General features: G+C 44.4%; 1 protein-coding gene across 3 annotated transcripts in view; it reads right to left on the minus strand.

Moving 5' to 3' along the window:
• MID1 (midline 1) overlaps nt 1-22,625 on the minus strand; it is a gene marked incomplete at its 5' end in the record, with an annotated part of 104,088 nt that overhangs the window by 19,333 nt on the left and 62,130 nt on the right. For all 3 annotated transcript variants that reach the window (XM_080795608.1, XM_080795607.1, XM_080795606.1), the window contains 3 exons: nt 2,129-2,272; nt 7,002-7,129; nt 15,015-15,163. In XM_080795608.1, the coding sequence (XP_080651734.1) occupies nt 2,129-2,272; nt 7,002-7,129; nt 15,015-15,163 (421 nt within the window). The remainder of the gene's footprint in view (nt 1-2,128; nt 2,273-7,001; nt 7,130-15,014; nt 15,164-22,625) is intronic.

Consider the following 22,625-nt stretch of genomic DNA (forward strand, 5'->3'; position numbering starts at 1 on the left):
GCAGGTCCTGGCCATCTCTGCCTCTGTGAATTACTACAGACCTCCAAGTTCATGTCTCTGCTTCCAGTTTTGCCCTGTTCCGCTCTATCCCCCACAGCACTGCCTGAGGGGCTTCTAACCCTGTATCTAATCGCACTGCTGCTCTGTGTGGGGAAAAATCCCACACCGTGTGGCGCGAGTGGCCCTCTGCGGTCTAGGTCTTTGCTGTGGGTGAGGATTAAGAGACTGATGATTAAGAACATGTGCTTTCTGGAACCAGACCTAGATGGGTTTGAGTCCCGGTTCTATTTCTCTATCTTCATTTCCCCTCATCTCCCCTTCCCCACTCAATTCTCCAGCCAGGCTTGAGTAGAGAATGTCTCAGAAAATGCCCTGCCATTCTCCGTCTCCACCAAGTTTGCCCCCGATCGTGCGGCTGCCTGGCATCCCCCTTAGCTTGCTGATAATGTATCCACTCTCTTTCAAAACTTAGTTAAACCATCATTTCCCCCAAGACATTGTCACCCGCCATGTCTGCCCTCTTACTCGGGCAGCTGGCCACAGCGGTTAGCAACGTTTCATGATTTTTTTTCCTCCTTACGCATTCCTGGAAAATGGTAAGATTTTAATAAAGGCTGCCAAGGCAGGCCAATTAGGGAGTGGAAGGTCAGAGGGTTGAGGAAGGAAGCCTGGGAAACGAGGATCTAAGGAGGCCGGGGGGTCTGTTTGTTGGTATGAGCCGGCAATGCTAGTTACTTGGAGGTGGGGTTCTTCACGCATCCCTCTTTTTTTCCCCCCCTCTTTTAATTAATCCTAAATTTAATTTCTTTTTTAAGCATCACGTGCCTCAGAATTCCTTGTGCTAGAAAAGAATAGCATGCTTAAGGGAGAAGAGGTGTTTGTAATAAAAGCACATTCAGTTGATATGGATTTATTCAAAACATTTCTTTGTTGAAAAGTGACTGCTATTCTATTCTATTCTATTCTATTCTATTCTATTCTGTTCTACTTTGATATGATCTCTTCCCATTTGCTAAAGAAGTTTCAAACTTGCTTTCCCGAAAAGCCACTTCTTCTGGTCCTCTCCCATTTACTCAACTCAATTTGAGTAACCGTGGGGGAAGGGAGGCGAGACTGCTTTGTTACCACCGCTCTGGCCAGCAACTGGGGTTCTCTGAGATCACCAACCTGTCTCTGATACCAGATAGCTCATGGGCCCCAGGGAGAGAAGGGTCTCTCTGTGTTTCATGTAAGGTCTGAAATTCTTCCCAGGTGGGGGCCGATGACTAACATTTTAAACAACGGGCCTGCTCTTCTCCAAATGGGATGTGGTATTGGGCATTGTTTGGCTATCCATTTTATTAAATTCTTTTTTTACGTTGTGAAATAACAGTCAGAGAAGTACGTAATACTAAATGTAGGATAAACTCACTAAACCGTGTAACTCTCACCCAGAAAATAGTTAACCCCATGAGCTCCTGTATACTGCTTCTCAGTGGTACCACTCCCCTCCCATCCTGGAAGTAACCATCATCCTCCCTTTTATTTATCGTTTTTACACCTATGTATGTATCGCTAAACAAAACAGTTTTTTTTTAAGATTTATGTATTTGAGTGAGAGAGGGAGAGAGAGAGAGAGCATGCACATGTGCGAGTCGGTGGGGGAGCACAGGGAGAGAGAATCTCAAGCAGATTCTCCAGTGAGCGTGGAGCTCAACGCAGGGCTTGATCCCACGACCCTGAGATCACCATCTGAGCCAAAATCAAGAGTCGGGACACTTAACCTACTGAGCCGCCCAGGCGCCCCCGCCCCACAAAATGGTTTTCCTTTTTATCTTTAAATTATGAATGTATAAATAGACTCATACTGCATGTATTCTTTTATTTCCTGCTTCTTTCTCTTAAATATATGTTTGTAATACTCATCCGTGTGGACTGCTAGAGATCACTAATGTTTATCACTCTCTGGCTCGCTATTTTTGCTAGTATAGTACAAGCGAATGCGATCATCCTCTTGGTGAGGAAATGCAGCCAATACCTACTGTGAATCCTTCCCTTCCTTGTCTTACCTTGACGCTTCCATTTAGAATTGCCATCTAACAGAAGACAGTCACCAAACAGAGAAATCGACAGGGGGCGTGATACTCACTAACAACATTGGCTTGTCCAGTGAATATGGTGTACTGGAGCTCATAGGAAACCACGCTGAATTCATCATCGGAGGTCCAGTGAACGGTGATGGTGTCGTAGGAAGCGGTGCAGAGCTCTTCTCTAATTGTAGGAGGGTTGGGAGCTGGAGGAGGGGGATCAAGAACACTCATCAGCCAAAAAGCAGGCACCTCCGGGACACATTTCAGAGGAGACATGGGACAGTCAAAGCAGGCCTTTCTACACAGGTCCATCAGGACCACCAGCTCAGAGGTGGTGACCCCGATCCAAAGAACCAACGTCTCGTTGGCTGGTCGCTGCTGTCATTAAAGGGTAGCGTGACTTCAGCCAGCCAGTAGGGATTTATCTCTATTTATCATGAAAGGACGTTTAGGAGGTTAAGCAAATAATACTCTTATCCATGAAAAAAAAATATTAAAAAGCAAACAAGATGAACTTCTGTGATTTCACCCACACTGGGGAGATGGCAAACTTTTCCAGTAAAGGGCTAGGTGGTAAGTATTTTAGGTTTTGTGGGCCACACATTCTTTGTTCTTTGTCCTTTCAACTCTGCTGCCGCACTCTGAAGGCAGCCTTGGGCGATTCGTATTCAGATGGACATGGGCAGCTTCCAGTAAAACTTTATTGACAAAAAGAGGTGAGGGCTAGATTGGGCCTACGAGCCAAGGTTTGCCAACCTCTGAGCTATGTGAGGTCACGTATTCTTATATTTACACACCCGATTGGAAAAATACCAATGTTTGTTATCCTATAACAAACCCAGCCAAATAATTGTTTGAAGATTTTCTCTCATTAGAAGTTTTGATGCCTTATTAAAAAAAAACACCTTATTAGTGTGGCCCTATTTTGCTTTCATCTTTCAGCTTTATAGGTGATATTTCAAATTAAGAAGAACATGATTAACAGTCAATCCTATCTAAGAAGTACATTTTCCTTCCCCAAGAAAACATGGTTCCTTGGCATTTGGTTAACTTTATGACTGGAGAAGGCTGCTGTTTTATGTCTCGAACACAGTCTGGAGCAGAGAAGTCTAAATCCTAGCAAAATAATGATTTGAAGTTGACTCAAAATCTACCAGTTTGATTTCAGTAACTGGTTTTATGAGAAGAGTTTGTGAGCAAGAAAAAGACTAGGCAGGGAGTGCTCTGCACTGGCAATAATATTTCAGAGCAGGGCTTGGCAAACTATGGCTATGGGCCAAATCTGGCCCACTGCCTGTTTTTGTAAATAAAGTTTTATTGGAACACAGCCAGGCTCATTCATTTATGTATTGTCTGTGGCTGCTTTTGTGCACTAGCAGAGTTGAGTAGTTGGGACCATATGTCCTGCAAAGCCTAAAATATTTACCATCTGGCCCTTTATAGTCAAAGTTTGCCAACCCCTGGTTTGGAGAATCGATCCAGGCCTTTATTTCCAGTCTTCTGTATACTAGAACCTAACTTCAAAAGGAGAAACATATCTGCGTTCTATACATTCAGAGCGACCTCTGTTCGCACTATTGCAGAGTTCTTTCCTGCTCTAAATTTTGATTAGGCCCGAGGAGTCCTAAACAAACCCAAAGAGGGAGAAGAGTTTGTAAAAATGGCAACTTGAAAACTCGAATTGTTTTAGGCTTCATTTTGTCCAACTTCTATGTTTGTTGCATGAAGTCAATTAGGGCAGCTTGGTCTCTTGCTCACTGAGTTCCACCAATGTGACTACACACCTGTGCATGTGGGCTGGCAACACATTAAGTCATGGGTTAAGACAGAAAGGCTCCACAGAGCCCTTAAAGCATTCTTTCTGGAATGTGTATTTATACGTCTGTCTCCTGAAGTATATCCGCATGCAAGATTTAGTGTCGTGTGCTGTGACTTGGTTGTGCATGAGTCAGGGACACCGAGCCAGGGGAGGCCCAGCTGCTCCATAAAACTCCTTAGGATCGTCTGTGCGGCCGCTGTCGGTGTGCGATCACCCGGCAGGGAGTGGTGGAGAAATGCTTATTCTCCCATAATCTAAATAGCTCACTGAATTACTTTTCCATCAACCACTGGAGAAAAGATGGTGTCTTTTCTGTATTGCAATAGAGGATTAAGTAGAAAGCAGACTTGTGTTCAAAATAAGCAAGTAGCTGTGAGCGGGGAGGAAATGTCACCTCTCTGGGTTATTAACTTGACATACCACTTAGAGGCATGTCACAGAGGGAAAAAAATCATCTTGTTTTCACAGCCACGCAGGCTAACCCTGTTTTGATTGTAAGCCCAATGGGTTTGTCCCGAAAAGTCAATATCCAATTTACTGTAAATGAGGATAGCAGCATGCTGCCAATTTCAATATTCATGGGATTGGTAGCAGAACTGTTATTTTCTTGCCTCTGTCATAAACAGGACATGAGAAATGGTGGGCTAATACTCCACAAACACTTCATTTCCTGCTTACAAATGTCTGATAAACTATTTGGACTTGGCAGTATCAGCCAAGCATCATATGTTATGGCCAGGATCGATGTTATGTCTAGAAATAGGCCAGATTTGTATGTGAGGTTTGACAGTTAAGAAGGCAGAATGGCAGGTGCCCCATGTGGTCTCTAGCTTGGCATAAACAGCGATCGGGATGATATACGGGGTACACAGTCCTAGTCGGTGCAAACGACTTCCTTGCCTTCCCCTTTAATCACTGCCTTGGCATTCGCATGGAGACGGAGCCCATGAGTGTATGCCCACCAGAACACCATTAAACGATTACCGGGCAATGGGGAGGACACACTCAGGTCAACAAGACACTGATTTTGTACAGAAAGGTCATGTGCCCGGCCCAACAGTCTTTCAGTCCTCTTTATCCTTGGACATGACCTTGTGACGTGGATCTGGCCCCCGAGACACGAGTGGCAGTTTGCCAGGTGGGCCTTCTAAGCAAGCTTTTTGTTTTCCTGATAAACAAGGACAGAATTTTGTCCCCGTTTCCCCTGCATCCGTCTCTTTTCACCTGTAACTTGAGCACGATGCACGGAGGCGGGGCAGCTGTGCTGTGTGTGGCAAAAAGGCAGCGCAGGGAAGACGGCGGAGCAGGGAAAAAGCAAGAGCCTGGGGTCTGCGGTCCTCCCTGAGCTGCTGCCCAGGCTTGGAGCACACATCTCCGTGCCCGGGTTTGCAGGATACAAACACCCCTTGATGGGTTTAGTCACTGCTAACTGGATTTTCTGTTGTTGCCATCCTACTCAATTCCAAATGATGCAAAAAAAAAAAGAAGACTTTTCATAGGATGCCATCATGAAAAACCGCTCAGCCAGAGAAAATCTAGACCTGTGCTGCCTAATACAGTAGCCACAAACTGTTTAAACTTCTATTAAGTTTAATTAAAGTTCAATGAAAGTAAAGACTCACCATGTACATTTAAAGTTTCTGATAGCCCCATGTGGACAGCAGCTACCAAAACGGACAGTGCCAATACAGAATATTTCTATCATCGTGGAAGGTTGTAGGGGGGGAGCATTAGTTTAGACAGATCTCAGAGTTAACTTAAAAAGGGGGGCAGTATATGAATAAATATTTGAAACCGAGTTTGGTTCCTTACTGCAAATGCACTTTGGAGTCAACTTCTTTCTTCCTTAGTAAGAGTGGTGTGGTTTGAAAGAATGACGTAAGATAAGTTGGTGGGATGAACACTTTGCTTGCAAATGCAGAAAGGCTAAAAACAGCATCTCGGATTCTTGCAAAGAAAAAAAAAAAAACCTATCTGGGTATAACACCCCTTGGATATAAAACTGCTCGTTTTTGATCCATGGACTGTGAGAGCGAACATCCTTTCCAACCACCCTCCCACACGCATGCGCGCAGAACTGAACTGCGGAAGCGGACGCCATGCTGAGTCAGGGACGTGGACTCTCGAAGGCTGCATGTCCTCAGTCCCACGCACATCTGGCTTCACTGTATACACGGAGCCTTCCGGAAGTCCTAGGCACCAGTGGCTTTGGCTAACACAAATAAAGGTCCTTTAAACAATCCGCATTCTACCAGCGAATGATTTCAGTCCTCACTCTCGAGGGCGACGCACAGAAACATTTGGAAGCATGGTTAGGAACACGAGTAGCCTGAGGTTTTCTTTTACTGCTGTTCCTTTCGTTTCGTAAGTTTGACCCACCCCCCCCCCCCGGCCCAATAAAAACTGTCTATCAGAACGATGGCACTGGGAATTCACATGTGATTTTTGGGACATTTGCTGCGGTGACCTTTTGCCAAGCTGAAATGCGGTCTTTTACCAGAAAGAACGAGAGGTCTTTGGAGTCCGTACGGACCCAAGCCAAATTCTAATTCTGCCACTCGCGAGCAACCTGACCTCCAGTGAGATGGGTGACTCCTGTCATGGGAAAAAATGAAGATTATAACACGCTAAGACCATGCCAGATCTCAGATACAAAGAGCTGAAGCAAGGTAGACACTCAATCAAGAGTTAGCTGCCAACTGTTTCTCTGCCAAGACACCGTGAGAGTCAGATGCCTTGCTGAGATGAAGTGGAAAACAGCCCCGCTACCTTACGCCACTCTGTGATGGCCAGCAGAGTTGTTCTTTGTGACACCCACACTCTTGAGAGGGAGAGAAAATGGCAGGAAGTACGTGTTTAATTCTCGAGATTTGCCTTTCTCCTCTGTCCCCAATTTGGTCTCAGACCGTGTCGTTTTGGGTGGGGAAACAAAAAAAAAAGCATGCCAGAAATCATTTACGGGAATATTAGACTCCATTCCTAAATCAGGAGCCCACACCTTTGGTTTTGAGGGAATCGATGTGGTGGCAAAGTATGTGTATCACCGATTGTACATGATATCAAAGCACATGCACAATATTAAAGCGCGCGCGCGCACACACACAAGACAATACCTGTAAGGTAATCCAGACATTCTAGCAATTTCTTCTCTCGGGAAAAATCTAAGGCAAAGGTGTCAAATGTGTCATTGAGGTTGATTTCAGGAATTAGGACCTGGGAGGATGCAGTCGCCATGGAGACTCTGTAATTTAAACAAAACAACTTTTTAGAAATGTCAAGATGCTTGTCACTGTCACTGCCTGGGAATGACAAAAAATAAAAGGAAAAGAAGGATCATTTTTAAACAGGGCTGTTTTTACACGGGAGCCTCAAAGAGAACCTGGGAACGGCACAACACAGTCAACACAATGCAAACGATCAAGCTTAAAGACGAGGCAAAGGAACGGGGGAAACAGTAGAATGGCTCCCCCCCTCCCCGCCCGCCTTCCTTTTTACTGTTGGAAAAAAAATTCCCCACGGAGGTGGAAGAATATTCGTATCTCATGTTGCTGTGTATTTAACAGCCTGGCCCCCTTCACATCTAACCCCAGCAAGAAGCACATAGCTCCGGGCATTTCTTCACACATCTGTCTGGGAAACTGTTTGTTCCTTTCAGACCCGACCCTGCTCTACTTCAAAGAGGAGTCTCCAAAATTTCAAACTGCATAAAAGGCAAAGTGAAGATTAAAAAAGAATGTTTCCAGATATTGGATTAGTTTAATCAATTACTAGCCTCTCTCTAAAATAAACATTCAAAAAGGAGTTTTTGTCTGGCTTGTTTCGTTCTTCTTGTATTCTTTTTTTTTTTTTTTTTTTTTTGCACCATATTCCCAGCAGATGCCATGGAAAACATTCATGAGCTCTCTCACAAATTCCTCCAATGGGTGCCCCATTTCCCCTCTTCATTTATGGTTGCTAGTTAAGCGTTCTCATTTATAAACTATAAAGCAACGTATTGGTGAGTACGACGCTCCTGCTAGAAGAGAATCTTGTGCTATGTGTGTGTTAACGCCTCAGGTTGATTTGTGAAGTTCAGTTGCCAATAGCAGAACGTTTGGACTAATTAAAAAATGCAAGCGATCCTCTTAAAAAGATACAGTTGTGGCATAACGTAAACCACATCTGAGCATCTCAGACCATGCTAGACCCGTGATCTTGTTGATCTGGGTCTTTCAGGAAGTTTGGTAAACAACACCAAGGGACAACTACATGTAGAGTGCTGTGTAGGGTGCTGGGAATTGGTGGGCAAAGAAATACTCTGAAATGGTTCATCTCTAAATCTAGTTATTTTCTCATTAAGAGTGCTGGTGTTCATTTATAGAAAGTCACAAAGCTAGCTGGCAGCAGCCAGGAAGAGAATTCTAGGTCTAAACTCTTCCATTTCATCTAGAAAAATTTCAGCCTGGTTACCTACGGAGATCTATCTCCTCTTGGGTCTCTTAATGGCTCTTAAAACTTTGTATCTTATAAAGATGATGTATTTTGGCTAAAAAAAATTATCCTTGTGGGTCTATCCATACAATGGAATGTTATTCATGCATAAAAAGGACGGAAGTACTGATACACAAAGCAGTATGGATGAACCTTGAAAGCGTTAAGGCTAAGTGAAAGAAGTCTGATGCAAAAGGCCGTGTATTGTATGATCTATTTGTAGGAAACGTCCAGAACAGGCAAATTCCCAGAGACAGAGAGCAGACTGGCGGTGGGGGGGGGTGGGAGGGAGGGGCGCAGTGGATGATGACTGCATAATGGGTATGGATTTTTGGGGGGCTAATAAAAAGATTGTGGAACTCATATTGCACAACATCATGAATATACCAAATACGACAGATCGCACACATTAAAATGGTTAATTTCATGTTCTCCAAATTTCACCTCAGTATGTTACACCTGTGAAGTGCTCAAAATCCTTAGAAATGAAGTTTCTAGAATTATGCTTCTGATACATTTCCAGTTCTGTGTTGGGAGGGTGGTAGACAGGATAATTAATAACGTAATAAGCAGGATGATATTGGGATCCACCGATAAAAACTTTGAAGAGGCAGAGACTCTGGAAAGAAACGTTTCAAGTGTTTGAATGAGGGTGGAGATCTAAATTCACCCCCTAACTCTTTTACCGAGGAATAGTGAATAGCTGGGACGCCCGGGTGGCTCAGTCAGTTAAGTGGTGTCTGCCTTAGGCTCAGGTCATGATCTCAGGGTCCTGGGATCGAGTCGAGCTCTCTGCTCAGCACGGAGCCTGCTTCCCCTCTGCCTACCGTTCCATCTGCTTATGCGTGCCCTCTCTCTCAGATAAACAGAATCTTTTAAAAAGAAGAAGAAGAAAAAAAAAAAGAAACAGTGAATGGCAGAGTAGTGGGATTTTGTCGGCTAAAGAGCGCACCCAACGGGAATGGGCTGATTATTGCGACGAACACCTGCTAATTTAGACCGGCGGATAAAGGCACGGTTATTAGGCGTTTTTCACACATAGTCAAACTGTACTTAAAAAAATGCCTTCCTTATGACCCATAATCACAGAAACGCCTCAGAACTCAGAGCGATCCCGGGATCACTCAGCAAATACATCCGGAGCTCTTAAAGCATGCCCACACGTACTGAAGAGCCCGCAATATTTGCATCAGTGCAGAAAAGTGAAAAGAAATGCTATAGCGCCATGTGAACTCCCCAAATAAAAATTTCAAAGTGAACCCCCAATTAGAATGTTTCATAACGGAAAAAAAAAAAGAATGTCTCATAATGTCCAGCAGGGAAAACTGCACCGAGCTATTAAGAAACGGGTGTCTCTCTGTCGTATTTCTCTGTCTTTGTCGTGTGGCTCAGATCTTGGGCTGAGAGGATCCCAGGCGCTCTGAGCGGACAATCTCGCTTTAGCGCTCTGCTGTCCAGGGACAGAAGCTTCTGTTCAGGTCCACCCCAAACAGATTTTACTCCCAAGTTTCTCCTGGTTCTATGGTCCACAGTTAACTAAAACGTGGTTCGGGCAAGTGACAGTGTTAAAAACAAAAAAATGCCAATGCCTGCCATGTCGCTGGTGGGAACTTTGTGGAATGGGAACGGAAAGGCTGAAAGTCCCTAAGCCTGGGAGGCCGAGACTGGCAGCAGGAATCTGTGCGGGTTACTGCTGCATTTAACACCTACACAGTTTTTTGATGGAAGGAGAGATATTTATCTTTGGCTACAATTTCAAATTCATAATTGGAGTGACAGGAGAGGGGAGATCTGCCAAATTCAACATTTTAGGCCATGTTTTTATTCCCCAAATCCTTGTTGCCCATCTTCTGGTCTTTCAGGTGAGTTGCCAAAATCCACCAGGGCCATCAGACTTAGGCCACTTCGGAAATTCTGTGCTTTCATAGTTTTGTGTGTCTGTGTGTGTGTACGTATATTCGCATGTGCGCACATGCTTGTGGGTGTGTGTTAAGCTCTTATCATACTGAGGCAAATAAGGACATGTGTCCTATCCTGATGCTTAAGGGGGTGGCCTGCACATTACTTCCTGTTTCTGTTTTGACTTCGATGCTCCTAGTCCCCGTGACAGTTTGCTAGGGCCACATGGAGGCAATTTTCTAGAAGATGGATGTGTCTGGAGTTATGTGGCTCACAGGCTTTCTCTCAAACAGCCAGTGCCAGGGGAAGATGTTCTATCCTTCCTGCCCAATATCCTTCTCCCCATGCCCGACCCTTGACAATGGCATGTAAATGGGTCTCTCTTGGGCGAGTGGGCAAATCACCACGGTAAAACCCAGTGAGGTCTCACAGCAGCAAAACGTGGTTTGCTTTGGTCTGCTCAGGATTTCCCAGATGCATTTGGCTCTGGGACTTTGTTGTTGTTTTAACACCAATTAACACCCTACCAGAACACACTTCAAAAACCACTCATCATATGTGCTTGAATTCTTAAAATCAAGCCACATCTCTCCAGCGTTGACAACTGGAGGTCTTGGTTTTATATCTGGGGCAAGTCTGATGGATGCTTAAACTGCTTATGGTGTTGAAGGACAGCACAGTCGGACACCCCCTAGGAGCTCTGAAAAATGGGTACCGTTCGGAGGGAAGTTTCTTTTTATCATCCTCTTGATAACTGGGTACTAAAAGTGATTTTAAGTTCAGATTTCTCATAAGCAACTTTCCTATGCTTCGATTTAGTGAAGAGTTTGGCTTCCTTAATGTACTTGTATAAAGATGCTCACACGACCATGCAGAAAACCTATGTATTAGTGTGACTTGGGAATATAGTGTGTTACGCACTCCATTTGTGTCCATTTAGTGAGTGGGAAGGAAGGGAATTAGCATTTGTTGCATGATCACCTTGGGACAGAAATCAGACTAAGGGTTTTACCGTATTATTTCATTTTGTCCCTATAACAACCATCTTAGGTAGGAACAATCGACATGTTTTATGATTTGTTCAGTCATTCATTTATGGCAAGCAGTTTGCTATGTGCCGGCGCTTTCATGGTGAAAACAAGGTGGCTGGGGATTCTGCCTGCTCGGAGTGTATGAGCGACATTAGACTCCCAAGTGTTAAAGGAGCAGCCCCAGTGCCGGCTATAAGTACTCCTAAGCAATTAGCACAGAGCCAGACACTTGACTCCAAAGCATATGCATCTCCTACAATGTAAAGCTTGATGGTCTCTCTCCTTTGGGTTTTTTTTTTTTTTAATGTTTCTGAATCGAAAATCTTTTTGCAGTTAGATTCACCCTGTAGAGGAACATACCTACTTTAAGTGATTCTAAGATACAGAAAAATCCCATCCAAGTCTCACTTTAGGAAGGCCTGCAGGACTGAAAGTTTGTTCCGGGCTTTCCCTCCTCGAACAGAAGAATAAAGATGGTTTAGAAGTACACAGGTGCCAAAGCCCAAGGCAGACACAGTAGGAGGCGGAGAATTACAAAGTCATGTCCTAGAGAAGAATGTTTACTAAGTAACGGATTGAAGGGTAGAGACAGGCAGAGACCAGCCCCAGAACAGACATATGAGGCGGGGCCATACTCACATACTAAACTACGAGAACTTAAATCCAACAGACATTATTGGATTATCTGTGATGCTGAAGTTCTGTTCTTAGGAGTTATCAGCAACAGTATTACAACTACTGATTGAAGCAGTTATTATGAGCCCAATTTTCTTTTTTACCCCTCTTTTTAAAAAAAAGGTTTTATTTCTTAATTTGAGAGAGAGGGAGGGAGAGGGGAAATGCATGAGCAGGGGAAGGGGGAGAGAGAGAGGGAGAAGCAGACTCCCCGCTGAGCATAGCTTCCATGCAGGCTGGATCCCAGGACCCCAGATCATGACGTGAGCCGAGGCGGATGCTCAACGGATTGTGCCAGCAGGGTGCCCCTTTGAGCCCAACGCTCTACGCAGAAAATAGCTCCCAGGCAAACCCAAAGCATCACAGTTAAGAAGTGGCAGTGCTGCGGTCCCAGCCCAAGTTTCCCAGGTCCTGGTCCAAGCCCCCTGCCCCTTCACTACATTCCGGTCCTGGAAAGAGAGGAAGGCTCAGGAATTGACCAAGAGGATGGACAATGGGGACGGGAAGAGAGGGCTGCAGGAGCAGAAGGACAAAGGCTCTTGGCCAATGGTTATAGGCACTACGTCTTCAAATCTGCTGGAAATTTAGCTTTCTCGTAAGCAGGAGACCGACTTTCTTATGCCTGGGTTCCGTGCATAGTTTTGCTTATTTAAAATGATTTTATAAAAGTACACATACAATCACACCAAGAATTATATATTAGTGAGGCTGGAGAATATACTATACAGTTGACCCCTGAACAATGTGGGGATTAGGAGACCCCCACTCAGGGGAAAATCCATGTATGACTTTTGACTCCCACAAACTTAATTACTAAGAGCCTACCAGTGACCAGAAGCCTCACTAATAACACAAAGAGTCGATTAACACATCTTTTGTATGTTATATGTATTATACTCTGCATTCTTACAATAAAGTAAGCTAGGGAGAAGAAAATATTAGTAGAAATATTAAGAAATCTTATTATAGAAAATAGTATTGAGAAAATACATTTACAGTACTAACTATATATATATTTTTAAATCCATGTATAAGTGGACCCGAGCAGTTCAAACCCATGCTGGTCAAGGGTCAACTGTATTCTACAATTCATCTGTAGAAAGGAAAAATCAAAGTCATGTTTCCGTTCTCGAAGAGATGGGCTTCTTATAGGTAGAAGTGAATGGGACAGGTTATGACCTGCCGGATCTGTGGAAGAAAATGCACTTACATTCTATGTCAAAGGTAGGTCTTCTTCCAGAATGTTCTATCCCAACTGTTACGGGGCCACATTCTCTCCCCTCAATAGCTAGGAGTCTGTTCTTATTACACTTGATGAAATATTTAGGGATTACTGAGAAATGCAGCTCACAGTAGCCCTTTCATCTAGATACCTCATGATTCGCAGCTGGAGAAGAGTGCTCTTGGATCCCAGTTGGAAAGCATGATGTAAGTGTAAACAGGGTCTAGCAGAGTGGCCTAGGTACACGGGAGTATTAGCGCCATTTGCAGTTTTTAAGCTTAGGATGAACACAGAACAACTGGATACAGTCCAGATGGGCGCCACAAAGACAAACACTGGGAACCCAGGAGTCATGACAAAGACACTGGTTTCTCTTAAGGTAGGGAGGTGATCATTTTAAGGATATAAAAGCGATGATAAGCAGCTGTTAGCCACGCGCTTTGGAAGACATTAAGTATCGTAACCATCGTAACCAGTCGTGGAAGAGTTTTTCTCAAATATAAGAAATAACACAATGAAGCTGGCTCGATACAGGACCCGAGGTGTAAAACCACTGTACATTACTCTAAGAGAACAGTGGAAACAGAAATGTCAATGACTACCCCTAAGCACTATTTTGAGAATTAGCACAGTGTCTGACACAAGCACGCACTCGATTAATGTTAGTTCTCTCTTTCCTTGATTAAATGCAAGTGAGAAGATGGTGAGTATTTTTACCCCTGGGTCAGGCGTTGACAAAATACAGCCAGAGGGCTCAATACCTGTTGGGGGAAATGTTTCTGGAAGCACAGGCAAGCCTGTTCTTTTCTGTGTATGACAGGGCACTATGGAGTCACCAAGGCAGAGCTGAGCAGTCGTGAAGGAGACCTTATCACCTGCAGAGCTGAAAATATTTCGTCTCTGGCCCTTTATCAAAGTGTACAGACTTCTGCTCTAGGATAAAGACCAGCATGAATGAGCTGTCCGGGGTTGTCCGGTGATAAGATTCTATTATTGCTTTGCATGAGGGGCAGGGGACTCCGAAAATGAGAATGAATGAAAAGCCAAGGGCATTGGCAGGAGTTGGAGGTATCATTTAGGTGGAGTGACGTGCTCTTCTCTGGCTCCACTTACAACTACTGTAGGCGGGCGAAGGCGAGCAAGGTTATGCCAATCGGGACGGGCAGCGAAGAAACACGGACTCCCATCAGTTTCACTGCTGAACTGACCAATGGAATAATGTTATCTTTATGATCCCTGCCCCAGAATAAAGGATCCTTTAAAAGAAAGAGGTATGAGACTGACAGTTGGGTCCTTTCTCTCCCACATGAGTCAGCTTTGACCTTTCTGACGAGCAAAGCTTCTCAACCAAATAAACACAGGTCTAACAGAGCACAACACCGGGGCCTTGGCTTTTTTTTTTTCTTCTCCTTTTTAATAGACGAGCCCTGAGATGGAAGAAAAGATTCCCTTTCATGTCGGTGCCTTCATTTTGACTCTTTGTTACCAAGTGCATGATAAGATCAGGGCTGAGATTCACAATAATTGCCATTTCTGTGCCACTGTAAGCTTTCTCCCCTGCTCCTCGCCGCCCCCCCTACCCAAAGCAAGGCTGATTTCATTCTCTGTAACTGGTGGACTCTTGTTTCAAAGGCCTTGAACTCCAGGGCGCTACTGAAAAGGCTTTGACATGTCAAAGGGAAGCATCTTTGGCTGGAACAAAGCAACTCAAAGGCTCTATTCTCCCTGGTACTCAGCCTCCAAAACGAAAACAAAAGCAAGGCGAGGGCAAGGCCAAGCGACACAGGAGGCCGGTGGCTGAGAACTTCCCAGCAGCCCCCGCAACTCACCTCTCGGTGATGCTCTTGGCCGTCTGCAGGAAGCGCGCGTGATCGTTCTCCTTCAGAGAGTGCTCCGCCTGGGAGATGAGGGAGGCCGACCGCTCGATGCACTGCTTGCAGTTTGCGATCTGCTGAGCCAGTTTGCGAAGCCTCATCACCTTGAAGAGAGGCACGGAGACGGTTAGGTGGGTGGGCTCGTGGAGGGAACGCGCATCGGGCTGGACGCTTCTGGATATGTGCGTCCGGCTACACGGAAAGTTGTCCTTCGATAAACGTCCGAGAGCGGGCAGAGAAATACGGAAATCCCAGGTACGGGACTCCTGGCTTGGATAGTCTCAATCTCCTTGGAGAAGTGTCGCTAATTTGTTTTATGAGAAAATACTCTATTGTGAATTGCTTCCTTGTTGATGGGGAAAAAAGGTGTTGCCTAATGGCAAGTTGCAAGGGTCACCAGACCTCGTCCCTCGCCATTCCACTCAATTACTAGAAGATGGCAGCGACTGCTGGGACTTTCTCTATCTCGGGTTTTTGGCTAGGCTGTCAAGAAACTAAGACATCCCCATAGGTGCGAATGCGTGGCTTAAGCAAGGACCATTTTCTAAAAAGGTCTTTGTGATCCGCGTCATAAAACCGTGATGGGAAAACATGAGGTATTACTATTTCCCACACGATCTAAAACTCATGTGTTAAATTAACAGAAAGAGAGTGTTTTTTTCCATTGATTAATATTTTTCCTGTTGAGCAGATGAGAGAAAGCCAAAAAAAGCACAGCTGGGCCATTTCCCCTCACTGGGAACGTCATTTCCAGGCACTTTGTGCTTACTTGATAACTAAGAACTATTTTGATAAGCATTTCCCAGTCGGGATAAAAATGCATGTTTGGTTCCAACCGCCATTCCAATTCCTGATTCTGTCTTGCTTGAAAACGACCCTCCGACGTAATTGACCGTGACCTCGGGGGTAGGCCAAGATAAGTGCACGGTAACCCACTTGACCATTCACTCCGGTGTCTGAAATGTGCTGTGAGATGAAGCCCTCTGGCCAGAAGCCAAGTCAAAATTAGACTGCTAATTGGAATTGCTGTGTGCCCAGTGCCCCATCCACACAGCCTGGGACAGGTCTTGGCCGGCTTCAGGATCATTCCGGAATGGAAAACAGCCCTGGGTGAAAGGGTAGGGAGGAGGCCAGTTAATCTGTCCTACAGACAAGGCTGGCTCCGGCTCCCTCCAGAATTCCTGCTAACTCCAAGAAATTCCTTCTTTCTTCAAGTCATCATTATCATCCCCATGCAACTTTAATCGAAGAAAAGGAAGGAAGGAGATGTCAGAACTTGAGGCCTGTATGGAACATCTGATTCCAGCTAGGTTGTACTGCAGCAAACAAAGGAAATTCATGCCGCACTGGGAGGCCGCAGCCACAAGATCTCGGGCAAGAGTGAGAAAAATTCCTCAAAGGAGAGAGAGAGAGAGATAGGAAGTGTCAAAACCTTGGAGCAAACGGCCTACGAGATTAGGCTGGTAAAAGACTTAACTCATTAGAATTACAGCGACCAACCGCAGCAGCCGAATCGTGTTCATTAGTTGAATGAAAGAACACTTTTTTGACACCAGATTGAATTTAGCGTTTAACATGGTTACATCCAGAGGTAAAGCTGAGAAAGGCCTAGAGTCCAATTCAAGATGTCAGAACACATCCAGCAGAGGAAGGAGAATAACTTAGAGTCTCCAACAAACCAAGGGAACGAACTACTGAAGCACACAACGGAATTAAAGATGTTTAATACAATTCTAACGAAAGAAACATAAGGTCCAAATATTCCTTTAGAACAACTCTGTCGGTCACTTACCCTTTTGGTATGCCTATCTGTGATCCCACAGGCCACAGGGGCACCAATGCTCGAATTCTGTTTTCTTCCTTCTTTTCTTCTACCATGACATTGAAAATTGAAAGTGGCATCAAGAGGAAAAGATAAAAAACGAAGCCAACAACAGCCCTAAATCACGCGTTAAGCTGAAGCAAGCCAAAATGAAGAGGCTCCTTTGAAAACACAGGAATGCTTTACAGAAAAACAACTGTTAGCATCATTTTAATTTTAGTTCAAGTGTACAGTTCCACCTCACACACCAGATCACAGCTTTTCAAAAATGGTGTGCACAGGAACCAGGAGGAATCTTTGGAAAGAGAAACTTAGAGATATCTGGGCTCACTCGCCAATATCCTCTAAAAAGTTGTCGTTGGCAGAGCGGCTCGAATCTGCATCTCAGCGGTCAAAGAGCTGCAGGTGATGAGTCAGTAGTCAGGACGAGCATGGAAAAACTAAACAGAAGAGAAGAGGAGAGGAGAGAAGAAAGTAGCAGAGTGCATTCCTGATAGAGAAGGCAAATTCGCTTTTGCAAAAACTTTTCGTATGCGTGCATGCTGGATTTCATGTCCTCTCTATTTTTTCCTGGGGGCTTCGATTAAAAAAAAAAGAAAAAAGAAAAACACTACTCTAAATCAGGTGTTCACAAACTATGGTCCGTACGCCGTATTCAGCACACATCTACCCACGTCAGTAAAGTTTTATTGGCACGCTGAAACAGTCGTTCACTTATGACTCATCTATGGCTGCTTTCACACTACAACATACACCTCTCTTCTTTACAGAAGAAGCTTGCCAACCTCCGTGATTCTGATCAAACGGCCCGAATCTGAACCACACTCCGGGACACGCTACCCTACTTGCCACAACACTTCAAAATCAGACACCAAGCCTTAGAAAACACTTTTTTATATACTATTTAAAAAATCTGACAAGATGAATAAAACTTGATATTTGAAAAGAAACACTGGATACTGACACGTAAGAAGACTCTTTATATGTATGTGTCATCGTCACAGGGGTCATTTTTCCAAGTCGGCCCTGTTCTTTTGTTCCTTTGGGAAGTGTTGATTGCACGTTGTAATTTCAGGAATTCGCTCCATGCTCAACTAGCCTGCCGGTTGAATCTCCTTTCAGTGAGGACATAGGCCAAATATACCGATTTATTTGCTGTTTATTATACCTTGAACATGCTTTAAAAAGCAGCCCTTCACTTTTCTTTAAACGCATTTTAAACGCTTTTAATATATGGGCTTTAAATACATTGTAGGATTCCCAGCACCAAATCGTCATGTCCTAACAACTGAGCCTCGGTTATCACAAGTCTCGGCATTGCCAATGAGGCCTGACTTGGCGTTTCTATAAGGCTCTAGAAAAGCCCGACCGTGTAGTCCAGTTAATTATCTTAAATTTTGGAGATTTAGAGTACATAAAAGCAGCGAAGAGAAGGGATCCTTTTTCTCTGTGGCTGCAGCCTTCTACCATCGATCTGTGTCTGAACATAAAACACGTAATTTACTCAGTCTGGAGTCTGTGGCCTGCTTTTCGTGTGTTGACATGAAATTTATCTCCTACTACCGAAGAGATAAGACAATTCTTTCCCAGGGAGTCTCATGGCTTGAGACTCTCCAGTCCCTCCAAGGAGAAAGGCTGCTGAGCTATTTCTTTCGAAGACTGCACAATGGTCCGAGAGCAAGCATTACCAGTATGTACCCATGGGTCCCAACCCTGCCCACCTGGTAAGCCCCCAGCTGGAGGATTTGTGGTGAGTCTGTTTCCATCGGGTCTAATGGCCTCGTGATCCATGCCAGAGACACATGGCGGCCGAGGTCACGAGGTGAATGAAATTCACAGCGTGATCCCCATAGTCCCGCCAGTTCTTCTTCCAGCTCCCCACTTGCAAGTGCTGGTGAGAGGGCCCCACTGTCCCTTCTCCGGATTCAGCGTCCTCAAGACTGCACAGACACCAGCCTGGGCGCCCTCACCGGGCACCAAGTCCATACTTGGCCTTCTCTGCCCAGCACCTCTGCTTCCCAGCGCGCTGGTGCTCACGCTCTTGTCTTCTTCACAATGTATCCCTGACACCGCATGCCCTGGCCAGGGACTCAGTCACTGTGAATTCCGAGGTTTGGGATCCCCTAGCCTTCAGTGATGCGCCAAATCGGTTAACTCACGAGAAAGCCAAACTGGGCCTCATCTTTCCCAAGTAACGTTTGCTTTCTAAGACTGCCTTCGGAGAGAACGTCCCCAAGCAAGTGTGTACTTTTCAAAAAGTGGTCAATTTCAAACACACAGACGATTTTTAAAGTAATATGATGAATTTCCCTACGCATAGTCCCAGCTTTACCAAATCTCAAAATTCTCATCATATTAACACAAAAGATTTCTCAGAAGGAGGAAAAATATTATTGACAGCACGGAAGCCCTGTGTGCCTGTCCCTAATTTCATTCAAGTCCTTCTCCAGAGGAAAACACCTTTTTGAATTCAGGGCGTATCACTCCCAAGCATGTATGCGGGCCTAAACACTGTATGGGATGTTTTCTGTAGTTTATCGAATTTTGTGTAACAAGTCGCACTCCATGCAAAGCACTGTAAAGCTTGTTTATATTTTTTTTGATTTGTCCATATAGATATGTATCACCCTCGTTCATTAACTTTGGGTTTTGAAGACTGTTCCATTACATAAATATACAATTATATACAGCTTTGTTGAGATATAATTAACATACAACAACCTGTATATATTTAAAGGACAAATCTGGTAAGTTTTCAAATATGTGTAAACCCGTTAAGATAATGAACACAGAGATCGTGCTTCCATTTTCCTCCTGCCCTTGGTAATTCATCCTATCCCCCCCCCCCCGCCCCCCCAGCCCATGCCCTGTCACTCGTCCCTAGCCAACCACTGATTTGTCTTCTGTCACTGTAGATTATTAGGAAGTATTGTTTCTAGGGGCACCTGGGTGGCTCAGTCAGTTAAGCGTCTGCCTTCAGCTCAGGCCATGATCTCAGGGTCCTGGGATCGAGCCCCACATTGGGCTCCTTGCTCAGCGGGGAGCCTGCTTCTCCCTCTGCCTGCTGCTCTCACTGCTTGTGCTCTCTCTCTCTCTCTCTGACAAATAAATAAATTAAATCTTTTAAAAAAAGAAAAAAAGAAAGTGTTGTTTCTAAACTGCCACATGAATGTGTTCACGCAGTACATCCTATTTTCTGTCTGGCTTCTTTCCCCCACCATTAATCTACTGAGACTCACCCATGTTGTTGCATGCATCAGTAGCTCATTCTTTTTTGTTGCTGAATAGTATTTCACTGTATGGATGTGCCACAAATTGTTATCCATTCATCTGCCGATGGACACTTGGGTCGGGGCTATTACCTTTGCCATTCCCGTGAAAATTCATGTACGTGTCCTACAGGGCCATATGCTTTCATTTCTCTTGGCAAACACCTAGAATGGCTGGATCATATGATAAGTGTATGTTTAACTACTTAAGAAACTGTGAGTTTTCCAAAATGCAGTTTTACTCTCCGCATATGAGAGTTCTAGTTCCTCCACGTTCTCAACAACACTTGGTATGGCCCATCTTTTTCACTTTAACTGTTCTACTAGGTAAGTAGGGTATCTCCTTGAGGTCCTAATTTGCCTCACTGACTTTTCTCAACAAGTAATGATTTTGAACATCTTTCCATGTGCTCATTTGCCATCCATATGCCTTCCTTGGTAAAGTACCTATTCAAATCTTTTATCCATTCTGGTAAAGGTATTGTTGTTTCCTTGCTAATGAGTTTTGAGAATTTGTTATATACCCATGTACAAATACTTTTCTATTTCAATTAATAATTTATAAATATTTGTCTCCAACCTGTGGCTTGTCTTTACGTTCTTTTTTTTTTTACATTCTCTTAATAGTGCCCTTTAGAGAGAAGTTTTTACTTTTGATGTAATACAATTATCTGTTTAATTTATAAATATTTCTCTGATGTTTTTAACCTTGTATATGAACAATCTTTGCCCAACTCAAGGCTCACCAAGATTTCCTCCCATGTTTTCTTCTAGAAGTTTTACCGTTTTGTCTTTCACATTTCACATTTTGTATATGGCATGAAATATGGCTCAAATTTCACATTCTTAGGTGCAGAATAGCGTCTCCTATGCAGAGGCTAAAACTTAGTTTCCAAATTCCCCCTATGGCTGAGTTGTCTTTGCAGTTTCGGTATCTACATTTTACTTCCCAAACTGCGAATTTGTTGTTTTCACATTTCCTTCTTTCTGATCTTATATCCTTTTGTGGCTTCGCAAGTTTTTGTTCTTTTAAAATAGAAGCCATCCCTTCATTTATCACTTTAAACATCTTTTCTGTATTTTCCCATACAACGAATTTCACCCGGGGTGAGAAAATGTTGATTTTGTGGGCTATATTTTCAGAAATGCAACTTTTCTTTATATGCTTCAGCACTGTGGTTTGAGTTTCAGATTTAAAGGGAAGAAGTCATTCATAATCTTTTTCCCCCCTCACCCTCTTTGCTTAGCGCTCTCCCATCCCCTCCACCTACCCTGTATTGCCATCAGTCTTCCTCACCTCCCTCACCTTTGGGGGTCCTCACTCAGGGATCCTCTGCATTTCTGAGGCTTCTCTTTTGCGCAGGTATCAGAAATAGTGCAGAGCCAGGCTCCAGCCTGACAACTTGTTCCAGACTCCCAGGCCCGAAATCCCTAAAAACTATGACCCGATGTAGAGGTTGGCAATAATCTTTTTCAGTGCCTTTTAATGAACTGAGAAGCCTTCTACGGCCCATGGCATTAACCAACGAGCCTGATTTTAGTCCCCTATGCCATCTGGAGCACTTCCAGCCACTTTATCCCAAGGCTTCAAGAACTCTTTATCCACTGGAGTTGAAGGTGTTGCTGCTCTGGTCTCTTCCAGACCAAGTCCCACTCCCATGTTTTAGCCACAACTGCAGCTTTACAGGTTTGTCCCATCTCTGGCCCATGGAGACCTTTATCTTGTTTTGGGTCCAGCTGGATCTCTTTGCTTTCCTATTTCCCTATGTTCTCTTGTCACTGACATGTGTTCGGGGTGGAGTGGGTGCACCAAAGCACCAACCCCATGTATCACCACGGCCGGAACTGTGGACATCCCTTCGCTACTTCAATCGAGCTCATGAGAGAAACCCCGATGTTGCAAAGTTAAGCAAGGGAAAGGCATGCCGGCCAGGCTGAATAAGGGACCCCCAAAGATGCTCCCATCCTAATCCCAGGAGTTTTTAAACTATGTCGCTTTACATGGATAAAAGAGATGTTGCAGATGTGATTAAGGCAAGGACCTTGAGAGAGGGGGGTATTATCCTGGATGATCTGGGGGATCCCAGAGTAATCAGAAGGGTCCTTACAAGATAGAACCAGAGAGAACTGTGCCAGAGAAAGAGATCTGAGGAGGGAAGCAAAGGTCAGAGTGACGTGATAAAGAAACCAGGAGCCGAGGAAAGCGGGTGGCCTCTAAAAGCCAGAAAAGGCAGGGATGGATTCTGCCCTAGAGCCTCCGGAAAGAGACAACACTGCTGAAACCTTGACTTTAACCCCAGTGAGACTGATCTCGGACTCCTGACATCCGGAGGAAGGTCAGATACTAAATCTATTTTGGTTTAAGTCACCCGGTCTGCGATATTTGTTATAGCAGCAATAAGAAACTAATATTAGCATTGAGAGCTGATCCCTGTGCCATGTAAAGGCAACAAATTCCCTCCCACATGCATATTA

Source organism: Martes martes (assembly GCF_963455335.1).
Source record: "Martes martes genome assembly, chromosome: X".
NCBI classification, from domain to species: Eukaryota; Metazoa; Chordata; class Mammalia; order Carnivora; family Mustelidae; genus Martes; species Martes martes.